The sequence below is a fragment of the Acanthaster planci genome, unplaced genomic scaffold (genome assembly GCF_054643075.1).
Source record: "Acanthaster planci isolate LZ-2023a unplaced genomic scaffold, COTS_SCS Contig180, whole genome shotgun sequence".
Taxonomy (NCBI): domain Eukaryota; kingdom Metazoa; phylum Echinodermata; class Asteroidea; order Valvatida; family Acanthasteridae; genus Acanthaster; species Acanthaster planci.
Window position 1 is genome coordinate 13,759 of NW_028257801.1, and position 19,220 is coordinate 32,978.

General features: G+C 41.4%; 1 protein-coding gene across 10 annotated transcripts in view; it reads right to left on the reverse strand.

Annotated features, from left to right (window-relative positions):
- LOC110990728 (complement receptor type 2-like) overlaps positions 1-18,888 on the reverse strand; it is a 32,538-nt gene extending 13,650 nt beyond the window's left edge. For 3 of the 10 annotated variants that reach the window (XM_087132281.1, XM_087132280.1, XM_087132272.1), the window contains exons 1-12: positions 14,990-15,176; positions 13,012-13,130; positions 11,720-12,055; positions 10,772-11,131; positions 8,774-9,094; positions 8,074-8,247; positions 6,988-7,155; positions 5,359-5,532; positions 4,091-4,264; positions 2,825-2,998; positions 1,574-1,729; positions 307-480 (exon numbers count right to left, since the gene is read on the reverse strand). In XM_087132281.1, the coding sequence (XP_086988407.1) occupies positions 307-480; positions 1,574-1,729; positions 2,825-2,998; positions 4,091-4,264; positions 5,359-5,532; positions 6,988-7,155; positions 8,074-8,247; positions 8,774-9,094; positions 10,772-11,131; positions 11,720-12,055; positions 13,012-13,129 (2,329 nt within the window). In that variant the 5' untranslated portion in view covers position 13,130; positions 14,990-15,176. The other 7 variants (XM_087132274.1, XM_087132273.1, XM_087132278.1 and 4 more) reach the window with 7 other exon arrangements.
- Between the last annotated feature and the right edge of the window lie 332 nt (positions 18,889-19,220).

A 19,220-nucleotide genomic window follows, 5' to 3' on the forward strand; every position in this document is an offset into this window, starting at 1 on the left:
TCAAAATGCTTCATATACCAAAACTCAAGCAAAATTGGTGAAGAAAATGGCACTGTGACAGAGGTTTTGCATGTTTGCCATCTTACAGGGCAATTCAATTGTATTGTTTCAATGACAAACCTCCTTGGTGCATACACTGTGGAAGAAAGCACCAATGCCAGATAGCAGCAATGCAAACCCTCTTCAGGTAACCACTTAATAGAAAAGGTGTTAAGCAATGGGGAATCCATTGCTAAGCATCTCCTCTTTCAATGGTAGCTTTACGCACAATTCTATGGTTGTCATGTTATGAATAGGTTTACTCACGGATGCTTTTGGGCGCCGGAGAGGACCATTCACCATTTTCTTGGCAGACACTGAAGGTGGAATCTTCTCTTTCGTAGCCATCGAGACAGTCAAAAGACACTTCAGCACCTGGCATGAAGCTAGAGGGTCCTCGTCGGGTGCCTCCTTCGGGCATTCCCGGGTTGGGGCATTCAACTGGAAACAGATTTGGGGCAATTGAAAACCCACACAATTTCAAAACAATGATTGGGAATCGGCCAAATTACCCCAAAATTGACCATGCACATTGACGCACAACTGCCAAATAAAATGGCGGGTTGATGTCCAACATTAGCATATTGTGATCAACGACTGTTACATGCAAGACCTACATGTACTCTGTGACTTCAGTGTACATGTGCTGTACATGTATGTAAGCTGATTTCATACACGAGGAGTAGCACATGAATTGTCGATTGAATCGCAGCAAGTTTTTGCCGATTGTGTGTTGGTGTGAAACCAAGGGGTGGATTGTGCAGTATTTCTTGTCCAATTTTTTTTCATTCTCACTACAGAAATTTTACAAAAGTGACAAAAATTGAAGAGTATTTCCACACAACATTTTTTTTTGGGGGGGGGGGGCATTATGTACGTGAGTACCTCCAAAACTCGAAAGGCCTGCATTGAAGCTCTACCTAAACAGTCGCACAACAGTATTGGAAAAACTTTAACTTTTGGTCTTTTAAGAGTACACCTTTAATGGCACGTGACCTGTCACCTGATGAAGGCATCGTCACATGAGGGCAATGTTGAAAAGCCAACAATCAAACCCAAAAACTACTTTTCTGTAAAAGCCAATTAAGCTGGGATCAAATCAGAGAATAGAGGAGACCCGTTCTATGAGAATGAGTCTCAAGTGGCTTTTGAGTTACTCAAGTATCTCGGCACCATGGAAATCAATGGGAACCCTGAACACTTTTCACCCACGCAATGTCATTCGTCATCAAAATGCTTCATATACCAAAACTCAAGCAAAATTGGTGAAGAAAATGGCACTGTGACAGAGGTTTTGCATGTTTGCCATCTTACAGGGCAATTCAATTGTATTGTTTCAATGACAAACCTCCTTGGTGCATACACTGTGGAAGAAAGCACCAATGCCAGATAGCAGCAATGCAAACCCTCTTCAGGTAACCACTTAATAGAAAAGGTGTTAAGCAATGGGGAATCCATTGCTAAGCATCTCCTCTTTCAATGGTAGCTTTACGCACAATTCTATGGTTGTCATGTTATGAATAGGTTTACTCACGGATGCTTTTGGGCGCCGGAGAGGACCATTCACTGAAGGTGGAATCTTCTCTTTCGTAGCCATCGAGACAGTCAAAAGACACTTCAGCACCTGGCATGAAGCTAGAGGGTCCTCGTCGGGTGCCTCCTTCGGGCATTCCCGGGTTGGGGCATTCAACTGGAAACAGATTTGGGGCAATTGAAAACCCACACAATTTCAAAACAATGATTGGGAATCGGCCAAATTACCCCAAAATTGACCATGCACATTGACGCACAACTGCCAAATAAAATGGCGGGTTGATGTCCAACATTAGCATATTGTGATCAACGACTGTTACATGCAAGACCTACATGTACTCTGTGACTTCAGTGTACATGTGCTGTACATGTATGTAAGCTGATTTCATACACGAGGAGTAGCACATGAATTGTCGATTGAATCGCAGCAAGTTTTTGCCGATTGTGTGTTGGTGTGAAACCAAGGGGTGGATTGTGCAGTATTTCTTGTCCAATTTTTTTTCATTCTCACTACAGAAATTTTACAAAAGTGACAAAAATTGAAGAGTATTTCCACACAACATTTTTTTTTTTGGGGGGGGGGGGCATTATGTACGTGAGTACCTCCAAAACTCGAAAGGCCTGCATTGAAGCTCTACCTAAACAGTCGCACAACAGTATTGGAAAAACTTTAACTTTTGGTCTTTTAAGAGTACACCTTTAATGGCACGTGACCTGTCACCTGATGAAGGCATCGTCACATGAGGGCAATGTTGAAAAGCCAACAATCAAACCCAAAAACTACTTTTCTGTAAAAGCCAATTAAGCTGGGATCAAATCAGAGAATAGAGGAGACCCGTTCTATGAGAATGAGTCTCAAGTGGCTTTTGAGTTACTCAAGTATCTCGGCACCATGGAAATCAATGGGAACCCTGAACACTTTTCACCCACGCAATGTCATTCGTCATCAAAATGCTTCATATACCAAAACTCAAGCAAAATTGGTGAAGAAAATGGCACTGTGACAGAGGTTTTGCATGTTTGCCATCTTACAGGGCAATTCAATTGTATTGTTTCAATGACAAACCTCCTTGGTGCATACACTGTGGAAGAAAGCACCAATGCCAGATAGCAGCAATGCAAACCCTCTTCAGGTAACCACTTAATAGAAAAGGTGTTAAGCAATGGGGAATCCATTGCTAAGCATCTCCTCTTTCAATGGTAGCTTTACGCACAATTCTATGGTTGTCATGTTATGAATAGGTTTACTCACGGATGCTTTTGGGCGCCGGAGAGGACCATTCACCATTTTCTTGGCAGACACTGAAGGTGGAATCTTCTCTTTCGTAGCCATCGAGACAGTCAAAAGACACTTCAGCACCTGGCATGAAGCTAGAGGGTCCTCGTCGGGTGCCTCCTTCGGGCATTCCCGGGTTGGGGCATTCAACTGGAAACAGATTTGGGGCAATTGAAAACCCACACAATTTCAAAACAATGATTGGGAATCGGCCAAATTACCCCAAAATTGACCATGCACATTGACGCACAACTGCCAAATAAAATGGCGGGTTGATGTCCAACATTAGCATATTGTGATCAACGACTGTTACATGCAAGACCTACATGTACTCTGTGACTTCAGTGTACATGTGCTGTACATGTATGTAAGCTGATTTCATACACGAGGAGTAGCACATGAATTGTCGATTGAATCGCAGCAAGTTTTTGCCGATTGTGTGTTGGTGTGAAACCAAGGGGTGGATTGTGCAGTATTTCTTGTCCAATTTTTTTTCATTCTCACTACAGAAATTTTACAAAAGTGACAAAAATTGAAGAGTATTTCCACACAACATTTTTTTTTGGGGGGGGGGGCATTATGTACGTGAGTACCTCCAAAACTCGAAAGGCCTGCATTGAAGCTCTACCTAAACAGTCGCACAACAGTATTGGAAAAACTTTAACTTTTGGTCTTTTAAGAGTACACCTTTAATGGCACGTGACCTGTCACCTGATGAAGGCATCGTCACATGAGGGCAATGTTGAAAAGCCAACAATCAAACCCAAAAACTACTTTTCTGTAAAAGCCAATTAAGCTGGGATCAAATCAGAGAATAGAGGAGACCCGTTCTATGAGAATGAGTCTCAAGTGGCTTTTGAGTTACTCAAGTATCTCGGCACCATGGAAATCAATGGGAACCCTGAACACTTTTCACCCACGCAATGTCATTCGTCATCAAAATGCTTCATATACCAAAACTCAAGCAAAATTGGTGAAGAAAATGGCACTGTGACAGAGGTTTTGCATGTTTGCCATCTTACAGGGCAATTCAATTGTATTGTTTCAATGACAAACCTCCTTGGTGCATACACTGTGGAAGAAAGCACCAATGCAAGATAGCAGCAATGCAAACCCTCTTCAGGTAACCACTTAATAGAAAAGGTGTTAAGCAATGGGGAATCCATTGCTAAGCATCTCCTCTTTCAATGGTAGCTTTACGCACAATTCTATGGTTGTCATGTTATGAATAGGTTTACTCACGGATGCTTTTGGGCGCCGGAGAGGACCATTCACCATTTTCTTGGCAGACACTGAAGGTGGAATCTTCTCTTTCGTAGCCATCGAGACAGTCAAAAGACACTTCAGCACCTGGCATGAAGCTAGAGGGTCCTCGTCGGGTGCCTCCTTCGGGCATTCCCGGGTTGGGGCATTCAACTGGAAACAGATTTGGGGCAATTGAAAACCCACACAATTTCAAAACAATGATTGGGAATCGGCCAAATTACCCCAAAATTGACCATGCACATTGACGCACAACTGCCAAATAAAATGGCGGGTTGATGTCCAACATTAGCATATTGTGATCAACGACTGTTACATGCAAGACCTACATGTACTCTGTGACTTCAGTGTACATGTGCTGTACATGTATGTAAGCTGATTTCATACACGAGGAGTAGCACATGAATTGTCGATTGAATCGCAGCAAGTTTTTGCCGATTGTGTGTTGGTGTGAAACCAAGGGGTGGATTGTGCAGTATTTCTTGTCCAATTTTTTTTTCATTCTCACTACAGAAATTTTACAAAAGTGACAAAAATTGAAGAGTATTTCCACACAACATTTTTTTTTGGGGGGGGGGGGCATTATGTACGTGAGTACCTCCAAAACTCGAAAGGCCTGCATTGAAGCTCTACCTAAACAGTCGCACAACAGTATTGGAAAAACTTTAACTTTTGGTCTTTTAAGAGTACACCTTTAATGGCACGTGACCTGTCACCTGATGAAGGCATCGTCACATGAGGGCAATGTTGAAAAGCCAACAATCAAACCCAAAAACTACTTTTCTGTAAAAGCCAATTAAGCTGGGATCAAATCAGAGAATAGAGGAGACCCGTTCTATGAGAATGAGTCTCAAGTGGCTTTTGAGTTACTCAAGTATCTCGGCACCATGGAAATCAATGGGAACCCTGAACACTTTTCACCCACGCAATGTCATTCGTCATCAAAATGCTTCATATACCAAAACTCAAGCAAAATTGGTGAAGAAAATGGCACTGTGACAGAGGTTTTGCATGTTTGCCATCTTACAGGGCAATTCAATTGTATTGTTTCAATGACAAACCTCCTTGGTGCATACACTGTGGAAGAAAGCACCAATGCCAGATAGCAGCAATGCAAACCCTCTTCAGATAACCACTTAATAGAAAAGGTGTTAAGCAATGGGGAATCCATTGCTAAGCATCTCCTCTTTCAATGGTAGCTTTACGCACAATTCTATGGTTGTCATGTTATGAATAGGTTTACTCACGGATGCTTTTGGGCGCCGGAGAGGACCATTCACCATTTTCTTGGCAGACACTGAAGGTGGAATCTTCTCTTTCGTAGCCATCGAGACAGTCAAAAGACACTTCAGCACCTGGCATGAAGCTAGAGGGTCCTCGTCGGGTGCCTCCTTCGGGCATTCCCGGGTTGGGGCATTCAACTGGAAACAGATTTGGGGCAATTGAAAACCCACACAATTTCAAAACAATGATTGGGAATCGGCCAAATTACCCCAAAATTGACCATGCACATTGACGCACAACTGCCAAATAAAATGGCGGGTTGATGTCCAACATTAGCATATTGTGATCAACGACTGTTACATGCAAGACCTACATGTACTCTGTGACTTCAGTGTACATGTGCTGTACATGTATGTAAGCTGATTTCATACACGAGGAGTAGCACATGAATTGTCGATTGAATCGCAGCAAGTTTTTGCCGATTGTGTGTTGGTGTGAAACCAAGGGGTGGATTGTGCAGTATTTCTTGTCCAATTTTTTTTCATTCTCACTACAGAAATTTTACAAAAGTGACAAAAATTGAAGACTATTTCCACACAACATTTTTTTTTGGGGGGGCGGGCGATGTTGTTGAGCAAATGGTTTCCATGCATAGTTTGAAACTTGCTCTCCAATTTTCATGCTTACAAAGGTATGAAACGGATTTTGAATTTCTGAAGCAGAATTCGGGATTTGACAAAACGGAAAATTCTCATTTTTGAAACGGAAAATCATTGGCTCTACTTCCACTATGGGAACACCGGTAAATGTAGTAGAGACTACAGAAGCAGGGATAGATATCTAAAATCTGCTGGTAAGCAGTATTTCTGATGAGGTTTCGAATTATTTCATATATGCACAAGTATTGGTAGGCCATTCTATAAAGTGTTATTACATTTGACATTTGTTTTTAGAAGTTTAGAGCACATTCTTTCAATATCAAAGAGTAATTAAGAAATTGTGCGAAATACCTGCCACACAAATAAACACAGTTTGAATTAAATCTTAACATTTCCAGGTCAAAGTGCACAGGTCAGGTTTAACAGGGACACAATGCCAAATGTGACCTGATATGTGAAAATGAGTCAGATGTTGCAAAACTGAAGTTTTGAGTTAACTACATCAACGAAAAGGGAATGAACCAAGTGGTGATCATTTGGGTATATCATGGACCTGTAGGATATCCGTGTTGTATTGCTGTCCTTGTTTCATTCTGTACACTTTTTCCTAACCTTGAATTGTCTTAATGGAGAAAAAGGGATTTGAAAAATAACACATGCACTGCAACTAACCCAGAAACACACTAAAAATCGTGATGCTGTCAATTGCTTAAAAAGAATAGTTAACAAAATTTGTGAGTCATTTGAAGTTTTTTAAAACTTTAAAGCAACCAAAATAAAACCAAACCACAAAATCCAAACTCTGATTAAATTTTCACTCTATCCACTCAAAACGGCCAAAGCTTCCATTGCAACTTTGCGACATCCGACTCATTTTCACAGAGTGGGTCACAAATGTCATACTACTGGATCCCAAATTTATAGAATGACTACTGCAAGTGGTACTGAGCTCACATACATGTATAAGAATCTGAAATACACCTATAAACGTACCTATTTCAGTGGTGCGGCCATCATTAAAATCTTGTTGACTTCTTTTGAAGCACCCTTTTCTGCGTGAGAGCATGTACCACAGTGCAGCAAGGAAAAGTATGACTACGAGGCACCCTCCAAGTATGCAGAGCCATGTTAAGGAGAAGCCATCATCTCCTTCATTCATTTCTAATTCAACGAAAGATAAAATGATACAAATAAAATTGAGGTTTGAATGGGGTCTCTCCTTAACAGAGTATTCGGCAATTGATATATCGTAAATCCACTACAGTGTTTGACAGATCAGTTTTTCCTGTAAGCAATTACATTCGGTTTTCCTTCACTCAAAACTAGACAACTTGAAACTTTGGTTTCCTTGAAGTCAGACTGCATAAACGTCAAGAAAGGAAATTATGTACGTGAGTACCTCCACAACTCGAAAGGCCTGCATTGAGGCTCTACCTAAACAGTCGCACAACAGTATTGGAAAAGCTTTAACTTTTGGTCTTTTAAGAGTACACCTTTAATGGCACGTGACCTGTCACCTGATGAAGGCATCATCACATGAGGGCAATGTTGAAAAGCCAACAATCAAACCCAAAAAACTACTTTTCTGTAAAAGCCAATGAAGCTGGGATCAAATCAGAGAATAGAGGGGACCCGTTCTATGAGAATGAGTCTCAAGTGGCTTTTGAGTTACTCAAGTATCTCGGCACCATGGAAATCAATGGGAACCCTGAACACTTTTCACCCACGCAATGTCACTTGTCATCAAAATGCTTCATATACCAAAACTCAAGCAAAATTGGTGAAGAAAATGGCACTGTGACTCTTTCATAAATGGGTCACACAGATGGTGCAGAGGCTTTGCATGTTTGCCATCTTACAGGGCAATTCAATTGTATTGTTTCAATGACAAACCTCCTTGGTGCATACACTGTGGAAGAAAGCACCAATGCAAGATAGCAGCAATGCAAACCCTCTACAGATAACCACTTAATGGAAAAGGTGTTAAGCAATGGGGAATCCATTGCTAAGCATCTCCTCTTTCAATGGTAGCTTTACGCACAATTCTATGGTTGTCATGTTATGAATAGGTTTACTCACGGATGCATTTGGGCGCCGGAAAGGACCATTCACCATTTTCTTGGCAGACACTGAAGATGGAACCTTCTCTTTCGTAGCCATCATGACAGTCAAAAGACACTTCAGCACCTGGCATGAAGCTAGAGGGTCCTCGTCGGGTGCCTCCTTCGGGTATTCCCGGGTTGGGGCATTCAACTGGAAACAGATTTGGGGCAATTGAAAACCCACACAATTTCAAAACAATGATTGGGAATCGGCCAAATTACCCCAAAATTGACCATGCACATTGACGTCTGATTTTAAATAGCCATTACATGCACAAATGGAGACATTACATTTTTGGCAGCTCTCAAGCGTGCAGCGGTAGGTGTTCACATTTGAAATGATAAAATTAAAGAAGTCAGTTTTAGAAAGAGGGCTGGACACGTGTGATACATCTGTCACAAAAAACTCTTGATCATTTCATGAACATTTCCCTCTAGATTACACTTGTTGGAAAACCGATGCCTGAGAAAAACACAGGTGGCAAAATGGATAAGATGGATTGGTAAGGCATAAATAGCACAATCAACTTGCACATTGATGGACAAGTAAATTTACGGGAAAAAGCAAATATCAAACCTAATGATGAGTTTACGAAAGATCAGAGTTTATACAAAGTGATATCAGTGCTGGAGTGATGGGAATTGTGAAGCAGCTCCATCATTTTTGAGAGACATACCAAACACATTGATGACTCCAATCTTAGTTCCTGAATCAGTAGAAGCCAGGGTGCAGTTGTACTGTCCAGCATGGCTACTGTTGGCCGATGAGATCACCAGGCCAAAACTACCAGCAAAGTCATACACGGAATCCACTTCGAGGATATTGGCCGAAACATTGTAACTAACAACAGGTTGTTCACTTGACTCATGAAACCACTGGACGTTACACATTGCATCACCAGGTGTCCAACTGGTGCAAGGAAGGACTTGCGTCGATCCTCTCTTCAGATAGAAGGTCGAGGTTGTTGAATTCCTGAAAGCAGTGCTGGAATTTTTATCTGAGTGCACACAAAAGAATTCAGATAGAGAAGTTATGTACACAACACTACTACTACATACATACTGTACATTATACAGAATCAGAAGGGCGTGAAACCTAGGACGAATGAAGTCTACACTTCTAAATGAACTTTTTTAGCCTTTAACAGTCCTCAACTGGCCAATATGTCCAAGTGCTGACAGATTGAGGATTTTAATAACAGAAAATATGACCTCTCTATATGATGTCAAGCAATGATGACTGAGAAATGAAGAATAAGGTACATTCCAAGCACAAAAGGACCAGTTTGGGCCATCCAAGTTGACTTGTTTCTTCGCAGGTATTTTTCTAAGATGGTTGTGAGAAATACCGGTATAACAAAGTTCAAACCACAAGATGATTGATATTTTCAGACTGCATTTCGTAAAGTTTGTTTTAAAGATCGGAAATCCCTAAATTAATGTCTGCTAGTTACATGTACCATATAAATGTGAGGGATGTCATGCATATCGTACATATAATTGTGAGTATGCTGGTGTGTAACAACAGCGCCACCATGCGGTGGCAGGGGCATTCCTCATGTTTGCCGTCCCCTCCGCTGTTGTCCTGTCTACTGCTGAAATTTAAATAGGTAAATTTCACTCTTCTTGGGCTTGTAAATTTCTTGTAAATCATCGAATGGGTTTCCAGGGGAGTGGAGAAATTGTTAGACATCGTGGGAAGGGTACAAATACATTATTTTACGGGTAAATTGGGCAAATGGTTTTGTTACTTTCGAGCGGTAAAATAATGGCGGCCTTGTAGCAGTGTGCTCAGACAAGTCTGGATTGCATATACATATACATGTGCATGTATATATACATATATCTGTATCGACGTCCATGGTGCCGAGACCAAAAACTATGAGTAGGATCTATGGTGGAGTAATTATGTGGGGTTATGTAGTTTAGATCATTAAATTGAAGGAAGTTTCTTGTTTCGCATAAGTGTACATTACTTGCATGTACATGTACAGGCACATGTTGGGCAAACTGTGACAAGTAAATTAATGAGACGGGCAAATGTACTTGAGGATTAAGTGACATGTAAATCCCTTGCTTATTGGAGATGATTATTGCTTTAATTTTGAAATTGTTTGGAATGAATGGATTTCAATTATATTAGATTCTATCTCTAAGGTACACAGTGATTAGAGAGTAATCTTCCCAGTACTTGAGGGATATTGATTTATTGTTTTTATTCTAATGTACATGTAATTTTAGGATTGGATAATGACAATAGGGTGAACTCTTTGTTATTTCCATCAGGAGGAAGTCCACAGTGTGAATTTAATTTTCTTGGCAATTAATCAATTTGGAAGGCTGAATAGTTAAACTGTTTTTTTCAGACATTTCCAATTTCATCATTTTAGGGTCAAACTGTGCCATTTCAATACATTCAGATTATACATGTATAATTCCTGCCATTCACCTAGAAGGAACAATTAACTTAAGTTGTGTTTCTTTTTCTTTAAATTCCTCATGTTTGCCGCCCCCTCCGCTGTTGGCCTGTCTACTGCTGAAATTTAAATAGCAATAACACCAGCAGAGATCCGAGCCCAGGGTGTTCTGGTGTGCCTGTTCATGCTCACCCCCCACCAGATAGCGCCCCTCCCACATAAAACAACTCAATTTGATTCCTTGCTTTGAACAATTACCTTCTGAGATATAAACCTCGGTGGAAGAGCTGCTGAGCGTGCCATTCGACTGGAATACGTGACACCATAACGTCACCCTGTTCTCCTGGAAACTTTCCAGCGAGTTGACAGTAAGTGAAGCGTCGCTGTTGACACTGAAATCAGTACCGTAGTTGAAAAACAGGTTGGTACCGCCATGCTTGATGAATCTTGCGGCAATGATTTCTGTGTCTGTAGTGATGCCTTCTCCAACTGACCAATACACCACGTCTACTGGTGCCTCCAGGGTCTGAGGTGCACGACATGACACCTTGTGTCTGTGTCCTCGCTGGAGATTGGCAGGCAGTGACCCGTCACCGATTCTTGGTGGAAAGTAGTCATCTAAATATGAACGGGGCAAATGAAACGTCACTGAAGTCTCCAAAGAAAGTTGTTGAAAATCCATCCCCTACCCATTCAGCGCAACCTTCATGCAGGTTGAGTGGTTTAATCAAGGCCGACAGAAACAGCGGGGTCCATGGTATCGAGATACACGTACCATGTACAGTTTCATCGTAATTCAAGAGTAGAATCTTGAAAACTTCAGTGATGAGTTCATTGGTTGAGTTTGACTTTGCCTAACTGCGTGGTTTCTTGCTTCTTTTGAACATGGCAGAAAGTCAACCGGCAACGTCCATTCACCAAAAAGTTACAACAGTCCAGTTTTTCATTATTTGAACCTACACGTACAGTGTATACATGTACACAGATACATGCACAAAACTGAGTGCTTGAACAGCCATCCATGCAGTATCACCCTTTCATATGAACAAACAAACAGAAACATTTGCTTATTACAGTAACCTTCACAAAAATCTCTTTTGGGATCTATGTAATGTTTCAAGTCTGACTGGCAATGCAAGTTTTGTATTTTATGATCACACACTCAACTCAATATCTAATGAGAACAAAATGTCTTTCAATGCTTACCTATGACTTGTAAGTTGATTTCCTCTACTCTGCTATCAGCATTTTTAAAGACGACTTCACAAAGAAAGCTGCCTTCATCTCTTCTGTCAATGCCTTTGATAATAAGGCCAAAATTAGATGAAAATGCATATCTGTCGCTTTCCCGGTAAGTATCGTTATCTTGGTAGGTAATCAGTGTCTGTCTTGCCGGGTCATCGATGCTACGTCCTCTGTACCACACAATACCGAAGGGATGTTCCTCTGGTCGATAAGATTGGCAGGGCAGTCGGTGCCAAAGACCAAGCTGTGCATTGGCACTCTTATTAGCAAGGCGAAATACATCTTGAGTAATGTTGGCTGAAATAAGATAAAATAAATTTAAAAAAAAATTTAATCCTTGCACAGGGATCATCAAATAATATCAAAGTACTGTAAATCAACAAACAGGTTGAAGTTTTCAAAAGACTACAAAACACAAAGTTTACATGTAGTTGAACACCACTTTGCAAAGAGATCAGTGAAATCAGAGAGCCAAAAAAATGTTGGTCATCATTGTACATTCCCGAAGTAATAATGGGCACATTATTGCACATAAAACATGAATGATGTATTAAAAAACTCAAATACCATTAAATTATTGGCTTTGGTTTAACATTAAAGCAGTATTCAACAAATGAATAAGACTAGGATCCTCAAACAATAAAACAGTATCAAATTTGAAGTTCACGTGACGAGTCTTTCTTGTCTATGGGTCTACTGTCACAAATGACCTTGACCCTTTGCAGTACGGAGTCCATTGGCTTCTAAAAACACTAAGACTGCATGTACTGTACTTGTACACGTACCGAGTACCAGTGCACTGTACCAAGCTTAATATCTGGAGGTTTTTATGAGTCAGGGGCAGGGAAGAAATTATTCTGACCACAATGACAAAGCATGACCTCTGACCTCAGCAGGCTTCTGAACAGAACACTTGCACCAGCAGTTGGGAATGCGTCTGGGGCAATGTGGAATGTTGTCAACCAAGTGGGAGGCAATAGCTGAATCATTGAGCCACATTCGTCTCAAAAATTCAAACTTTGCCAAAACAGACTGAAGTTATGGGGGGGGGGAAACCGAATTTTGTGCAGGTACTTAGGCTCACAGAGAGGGTACAAGGTAGAGTAAGCTTTGCCAACTGGGCATAAAATTCAAAAGACGTCTACATTTACCTAGGCCTACCTCAAATGCATTTGTTTCAAACAAATCCACAAAATATACATGCAGGTACACGCGAATTAATTGCGAGAGTGTTTCCAGCAAATTATTCTTACCGGAGGCAGGTGGACATGCATGATGTGGGCTGCATGCAGACAGAGGAATGCATATATGTACAAGCATAACAATGATGATTGCGTCCTGCACAACTTTCCTCATTCTCGTGTAGGCCATACTGTTAAAAATAAGTACATGCACACCAATCCATAAAAACTAGCGAGATCGCAGTTTGAGGACTGCACGTAAACCATACAAACATGACCATAACAGACCGATTGCACCCATCAAGTCCCGTTACCTACTAGTACATGATGTACATACATGTACATGAAGGTGGGTATGAAATATCAAAAAGCCTGGCGCCTCCCCAAAAGCAAAATGTGTCATAAGTGTACGTGTAAGTACAATGTATGATTTGCAAACCCAAAGTAAAGCTGACAAAAGGTACCCGTACCCACATACCATGTCTACTGACATGCTCACTACTGTTAGTCATGGGCTTCGTATTACATGTACATGTCAGGACTACATGATAACGATGTATTACTTCGAGAACTCGAAGTCAGTAACTCTGTGATACTCCGTGTGACTTTGAGGAAACAAGGTTTACATGGCATCGTAACGCTGTGGGATTTTGGAATGGAATTTTTGTGGTGCGATAGTTTGCAGCCCTAAGAAAGCTATTAAATCAAATTTTCCCCTGTCAGCATACCTGCTTGATCTATACCTGTTAAAAAGGGGATAACAATAGTTTCAGCGCATGAAACAGAGTATTTGGAAAAAAAGGAGATTTTGCTCACCAATTTCTCACTTTTACCCGTTGACTGTCGCTCCGTTCATGCCGTTCGTTTTTATCAGACTGCGCATGCGTTTAGCGTACCAATGACAGAGCTTGCTCTGCATCTTGGCTCAACCATTTTCGGTGGCGGGGATGACATCTTGTGTTGTTTTCATCATGGGCCCATCCTGGCCGTTGTTGCGACCTGGAAACATGCATCAGGCGAGATGCGCGACATGTGCTGCGCCGTGTGTGATATTATACCCCGCCACCGAAAATGGTCGAGCCAAGATGCGGAGCAAGCACAGTCATCGGTGGGCTCAACGCATGCGCAGTCTGATAAACACGAACGGCATGAACGGAGCGACAGTCAACGGGTGGAAGCGAGAAATTGGTGAGCAAAAGACCTCCTTTTTTCCCAAAATACTCTGTCTCATGCTCTGAAACTATTGTTTTTCCCTTATTAGCAATAACAGGTATAGATCAAGCAGGTACATGTATGCTGACTGGGGAAAATTTGGGGGAAAAAATCTTGCATCCTGACTCCACTTTTCTTATCATAGGGGCCTACTTGTGTTTCGTCTCAATAAAAGTCAGTCATTACAGAAATGCTGGAAAGACACAAATTCTGGACTGAGAAAACATTTACTGACATGACCGATGTTGTTGGGAAATACTTCGAAAATTCTCTTTACTCCCCATAGACTTTGCACAACTGCTGAAGTGGAGTCAGGATGCAACATTTTGCCAAATTTGGTTTAATAGCTTTCTTAGGGCTGTAAACCATTTCATCACAAAAATTCGATTCCAAACCCGATAACATTATGATGTCATGTAAAACCTTGTTTCCTCCAAGTCACACAGAGTACCAGAGTTAGTGACTTCGAGTTCTCGAAGTAATGATGCACACGTAGGCCTATGTACCAAATATCCATTTTGATTTTGGTCAACACCACTTACCCTAGCGCTACATGTAGGTTTAACCATGGTTAAATGGCTTAACGTCTTGTAATAGTCATGACAGGTGTTAGGTAAACAATTGGAAAGTGTCCTGGTACTAATTAGCCCCACTAGTGTGGCACGGACTCTCACTCCCGATCCATCCTTAGCCACAAATCCGTATGCGCAATTTCGTGGCGGCGTATTGAACATTTCGGCACACCCACTTATCATCGTAGGCGCAATTTCTTTTGCCCACGAACAAGATTCTTGACCTTTCCGCTTTTAAAAACCATTTACTGAATGATTTCACTCACGTTATTGAGGTATTTTTCAGTCTTTTTGCCTTTATCCATTCAATCTAACGGGCTCACTCTCACAGTTTTACCCAGCCGGAAATGAGACCGAAGCAGACAGAACCTGTGTGTATAGCACTGTGCTGCATGCGACACGGAAATTTTAGTCAGGTGATATGCTATAGCACGGTTGATTGGATGGTCTAAGAACCACACCTTCAAGTGCACGTGCACACACTCATGCTACACAGTGCAAGACGAAGGCGCAAGAAAATCACGGGGCCGCGGCGTGTAGCAAAAAAGTGCTGCGCCATACACTTGCGCACAAACCCAGTGCTACACAGTGCTACATGGGAAAAGGAAAAAGGAAAGTGCAGCGGGGTGTGGCATTAAAGTGCTACACCATAGACTTGTGCACAAACTAAGTGCTTCACGTACAGTGCTACACAGGAAATTGAAAAAGGAAAGGGCTGCGGCGTGTGGCATTAAAGTGCTACACCATAGACTTGTGCACAAACTAAGTGCTACACAGTGCTACACAGGAAAATGAAAAAGGAAGGGGCCAGGCCGTGTAGCAAAAAGTGCTACACCATAGTTTTGTGCACAAACCCAGTGCTACACAGTGCTACACGGGAAAATGAAAAAGGAAAGGGCCGCGGCGTGTAGCAAAAAGTGCTAGACCATAGACTTGTTCACAAACCCAGTGCTACACGGGAAAATGAAACAGGAAGGGGCCGTGGCGTGTAGCAAAAAAAGTGCTACACCATTGACTTGTGCACAAACCAAATGCTACTACACTGTGCTACACAGGAAAATGGAAAAGGAAGGGGCCGCGGCGTGTAGCAAAAAGTGCTACACCCTAGACTTGTGTCCAAACTAAGTGCTACACAGTGCTACAGGGGAAAATGGAAAAGGAAGGGGCCGCGGCGTGTAGCAAAAAGTGCTACACCATTGACTTGTGCACAAACCCAGTGCTACACAGTGCTACATGTGAGTCAGTTCTGTTCTGTTCTAAGCGTATGTGGCGTGGATATGTGATGCTTTTACAGCGTACCTGTGAACTTCTGCTCGTTAATGCGCATGCTCCGTTCTGCAGCAGTGTACCGGTGCTACAAGGAAGACCGTGTTGATTCGGCCATCTCATTTCTGGCTACATATGGGTGCACCACTACAAATAAATTCCCATAGACAGCAGTGATAAATCCCCATACTTCACAAACATTTTAAAAATACTCACAACTCTCACAGGTGTTCAGGCTGCACAGAAAAATGATGTTCCACATGTCCTCTTTCATTTTCCTTTCAATTTTCGGGGGGTTGACCAATGAATTTTTGAAAAATTTTCACCAGAAGCAGACCACCCCTAAAATGCAGAAAATGTCCCTGTCCAGAAAAGTAGCTATTTTGAAAAACCCTCCCTCAGCAAAATGGCTCAAATAGTGCCACTTTCATACCCGATTGCATCCAAATTGCTCAGAATTGGAAGCCCCGAGTCCGGCCCAGAGGTCCAGTCTCATATTTCTTGAATTCCTCAGTTCCATGGCTCTCAGGTCCCTCTAATATAGAATATTTTGAGTCTATAACTTTTATTAATGAGGGCGGACATATTTCTGGCCTAATTACCAGGGTGCACCCATATGCTCACAGTCGCCATCTTTAAAATAAGGTCATTGAGCATTATGTCACTTGACCCCTCATCGTGTCGACGTCTGTTCCATGTCAAGACATATGTAATACACGGACTGAGCGATAAGATACTACATGTACCAATGGGCTCTTCCAAAACTTTGGCAGCAGTTTAGGTATCTTGACATGGAACAAGGGTTTATCCACCGTTACTACGGACACAGAGCACGAGTTCCCCTCGTTTTTTCTCAGAATGACGCAATCTACATTTCGAATTCGCATCTTGGCGTGAACAGAAATAAGCCCATTTGAGCATGTTATAGTTGAGCTCTTAAGACAAATGACACTGCATTCGATTTGGATGCTTCCACATTTATTTGAAAAGACAAAGTCAGAGAAAACTTTAAAGCGAAGCTTACATGCAGGCCTTCCCACATCTCTCTTGCCATGCGTAATAGTATGCGAGTGTTGCTTGCCCACTCTATACAGTGACGTACCTCAAGTCTACGAACGCACCGGTTGTGGTGTCAGGTAATCGCACTTACGGAGTCTCCCCGGATGCATAGTAAACATGAACAGCATACTTAACATGGCATATACAATCGACTCCCGACAATTCTGTCGTTATAGCCGGAGCGTCGTTAAAACCGGAGCGCAATTTTTCACACTCATTTTGCACAAGTTTATAGCCACGTACATGTTTGTTGGAATCATGTACATGTACACCGATCCTGTATCGGGACATTCCATGTGATTACATGTCCTTTTATGTTCACCTTAGGTTTGACCATTGCATTATGGGAAGATGAGAGTAGCTTCAGTCCTTTTTTATTATTATTATTATTATTTATTATTATTTATTCGGCCTTCAACAAGACAATGACAGCAAAAACAAGTGATAAAAGAAGTAAGACGAGTTAAAAGGAAAAAACAAAAACAAGACATAACCCCAACCAAGTCGGCCCGGAATGACAAAAGTATAATAAAACACTGTGACCCAAGGGCCAAGGGCCTGCCAATCCTAACTTGGAGGGAAACACAAGAAGATCTTAAGCAACAATATTACAAGTACAACAAAATAAATAAACATGAAATATAAATATATTACATAAATTCAAACAAAATAAACTAAATAAATTTCTCACATTTATAAATCAAAGCAAAACAAAAAATCGGATAAAACAAGCAAGAATGGCATTAGAGAGCAGAGCAAATAAAAAAAGCAATAAAATGCATAAAAGAGCAAGCATAAAATAAAAAGCAGAAGAGCATCTACATGACCTCTGAATAAAAAGAATACATTTATACAAAAACTAATAAACACAGGGAGAGCAAGAAGAGAGCAAGAGTAATATGCAAGGGGGAAAGGCAAAAATGGCATAAAGAACAGAGCAATAAAAAGGCAGTAAGACACAGAATCGAGACAGAGTATTAAAAAGAAACAAATACACGAACAAAATGAACAAGCAGGAAAATACAAATTAAGCGGTAGCTCCGGTTGCATAATGCATGATACGACAAATGAAAAAAAAGCAACAAACAAAAACTCCTCCATAACAACAAGAAATCAGTAGTAGCAAAATAAATTACTCTTTGAGGATGAACCGAGTGTATGGAAACAAAACAGAGCAATACATATGAGCTAGAGGAAACTCAACACTTAGGCTTCGTGAAAATGAGTGGCTAGAGCTGCATTGAAGTGATTCAAGGAACCTATTAGAAGGGAGTCCTTAATATGTGATGGCAAACTACTCCAAATCCTTGGAAAGACATGGCTAGATGTGTTCTTAAAAGCAAGAGTCCTGGCAAATTGATGGTTAAACGAGAGAATACCTTGATGCCGAGTGTTAACTGTTATGTTGGCTTTGACAGACTGACAGTCTACCAAGCCAAACAGACATTTCACTGTGAACATGATCATGTTTCTGTCTCTGCGTGCTTGCAAAGTCATCCAGTTTAGTTTATGAAGTCTCTCCTCATAGGGCATCTCCCCTTTATGCTGCTTTAGGGGTGCAGACCACTAATTCAAGTGAGAATTTCTGACCAGCTCATTAGCATTAAAAGTGCCCCCACAGTATCTTTTGAAAAAAAGAGATTGTTTGGCCCCCAAAATGGTGAGATTGTGTAAATCGTCGCCAGGATCAACTCCCTGGGTCTTTGAGCTTTCATATGAGGGCAGAAGGGCTGAAAACTACGGTTGAAAAATGGTCCTAAGTGCCCGAGAAAGTTGAGGGTTGCCACTTGAAAAATGGCTGCAATCAGACTTCGGAAAAATCACTTTTTGGGGGGTGATTTTGTTTTTGTGGGAATAATTTAATAATGTAATTGGTTAACCCACAAAAAATTGAAAGAAATTGAAAGATAAGTGACCAGACAAGAATTTCATTTGTGTTTCAGAAATCTCAGGGATGTTGGCGTGCATGATTATTGGGCCCTGAGCGGTGCAGATTTTACACTGTTTTCAATGGGGCTTGAATTAGTGGACTGGACCCTATATTTCAAAATGGCGGCGTCCATGCAGTAGTGGCGGCTGGGTTTAAAATTTATCCCTCTTGTTTACGTTGGTCCTGGCAGTGGTGGAGAGACCACAACAAGCCATGAATAACAGTTTTATGGGTTATGAGAC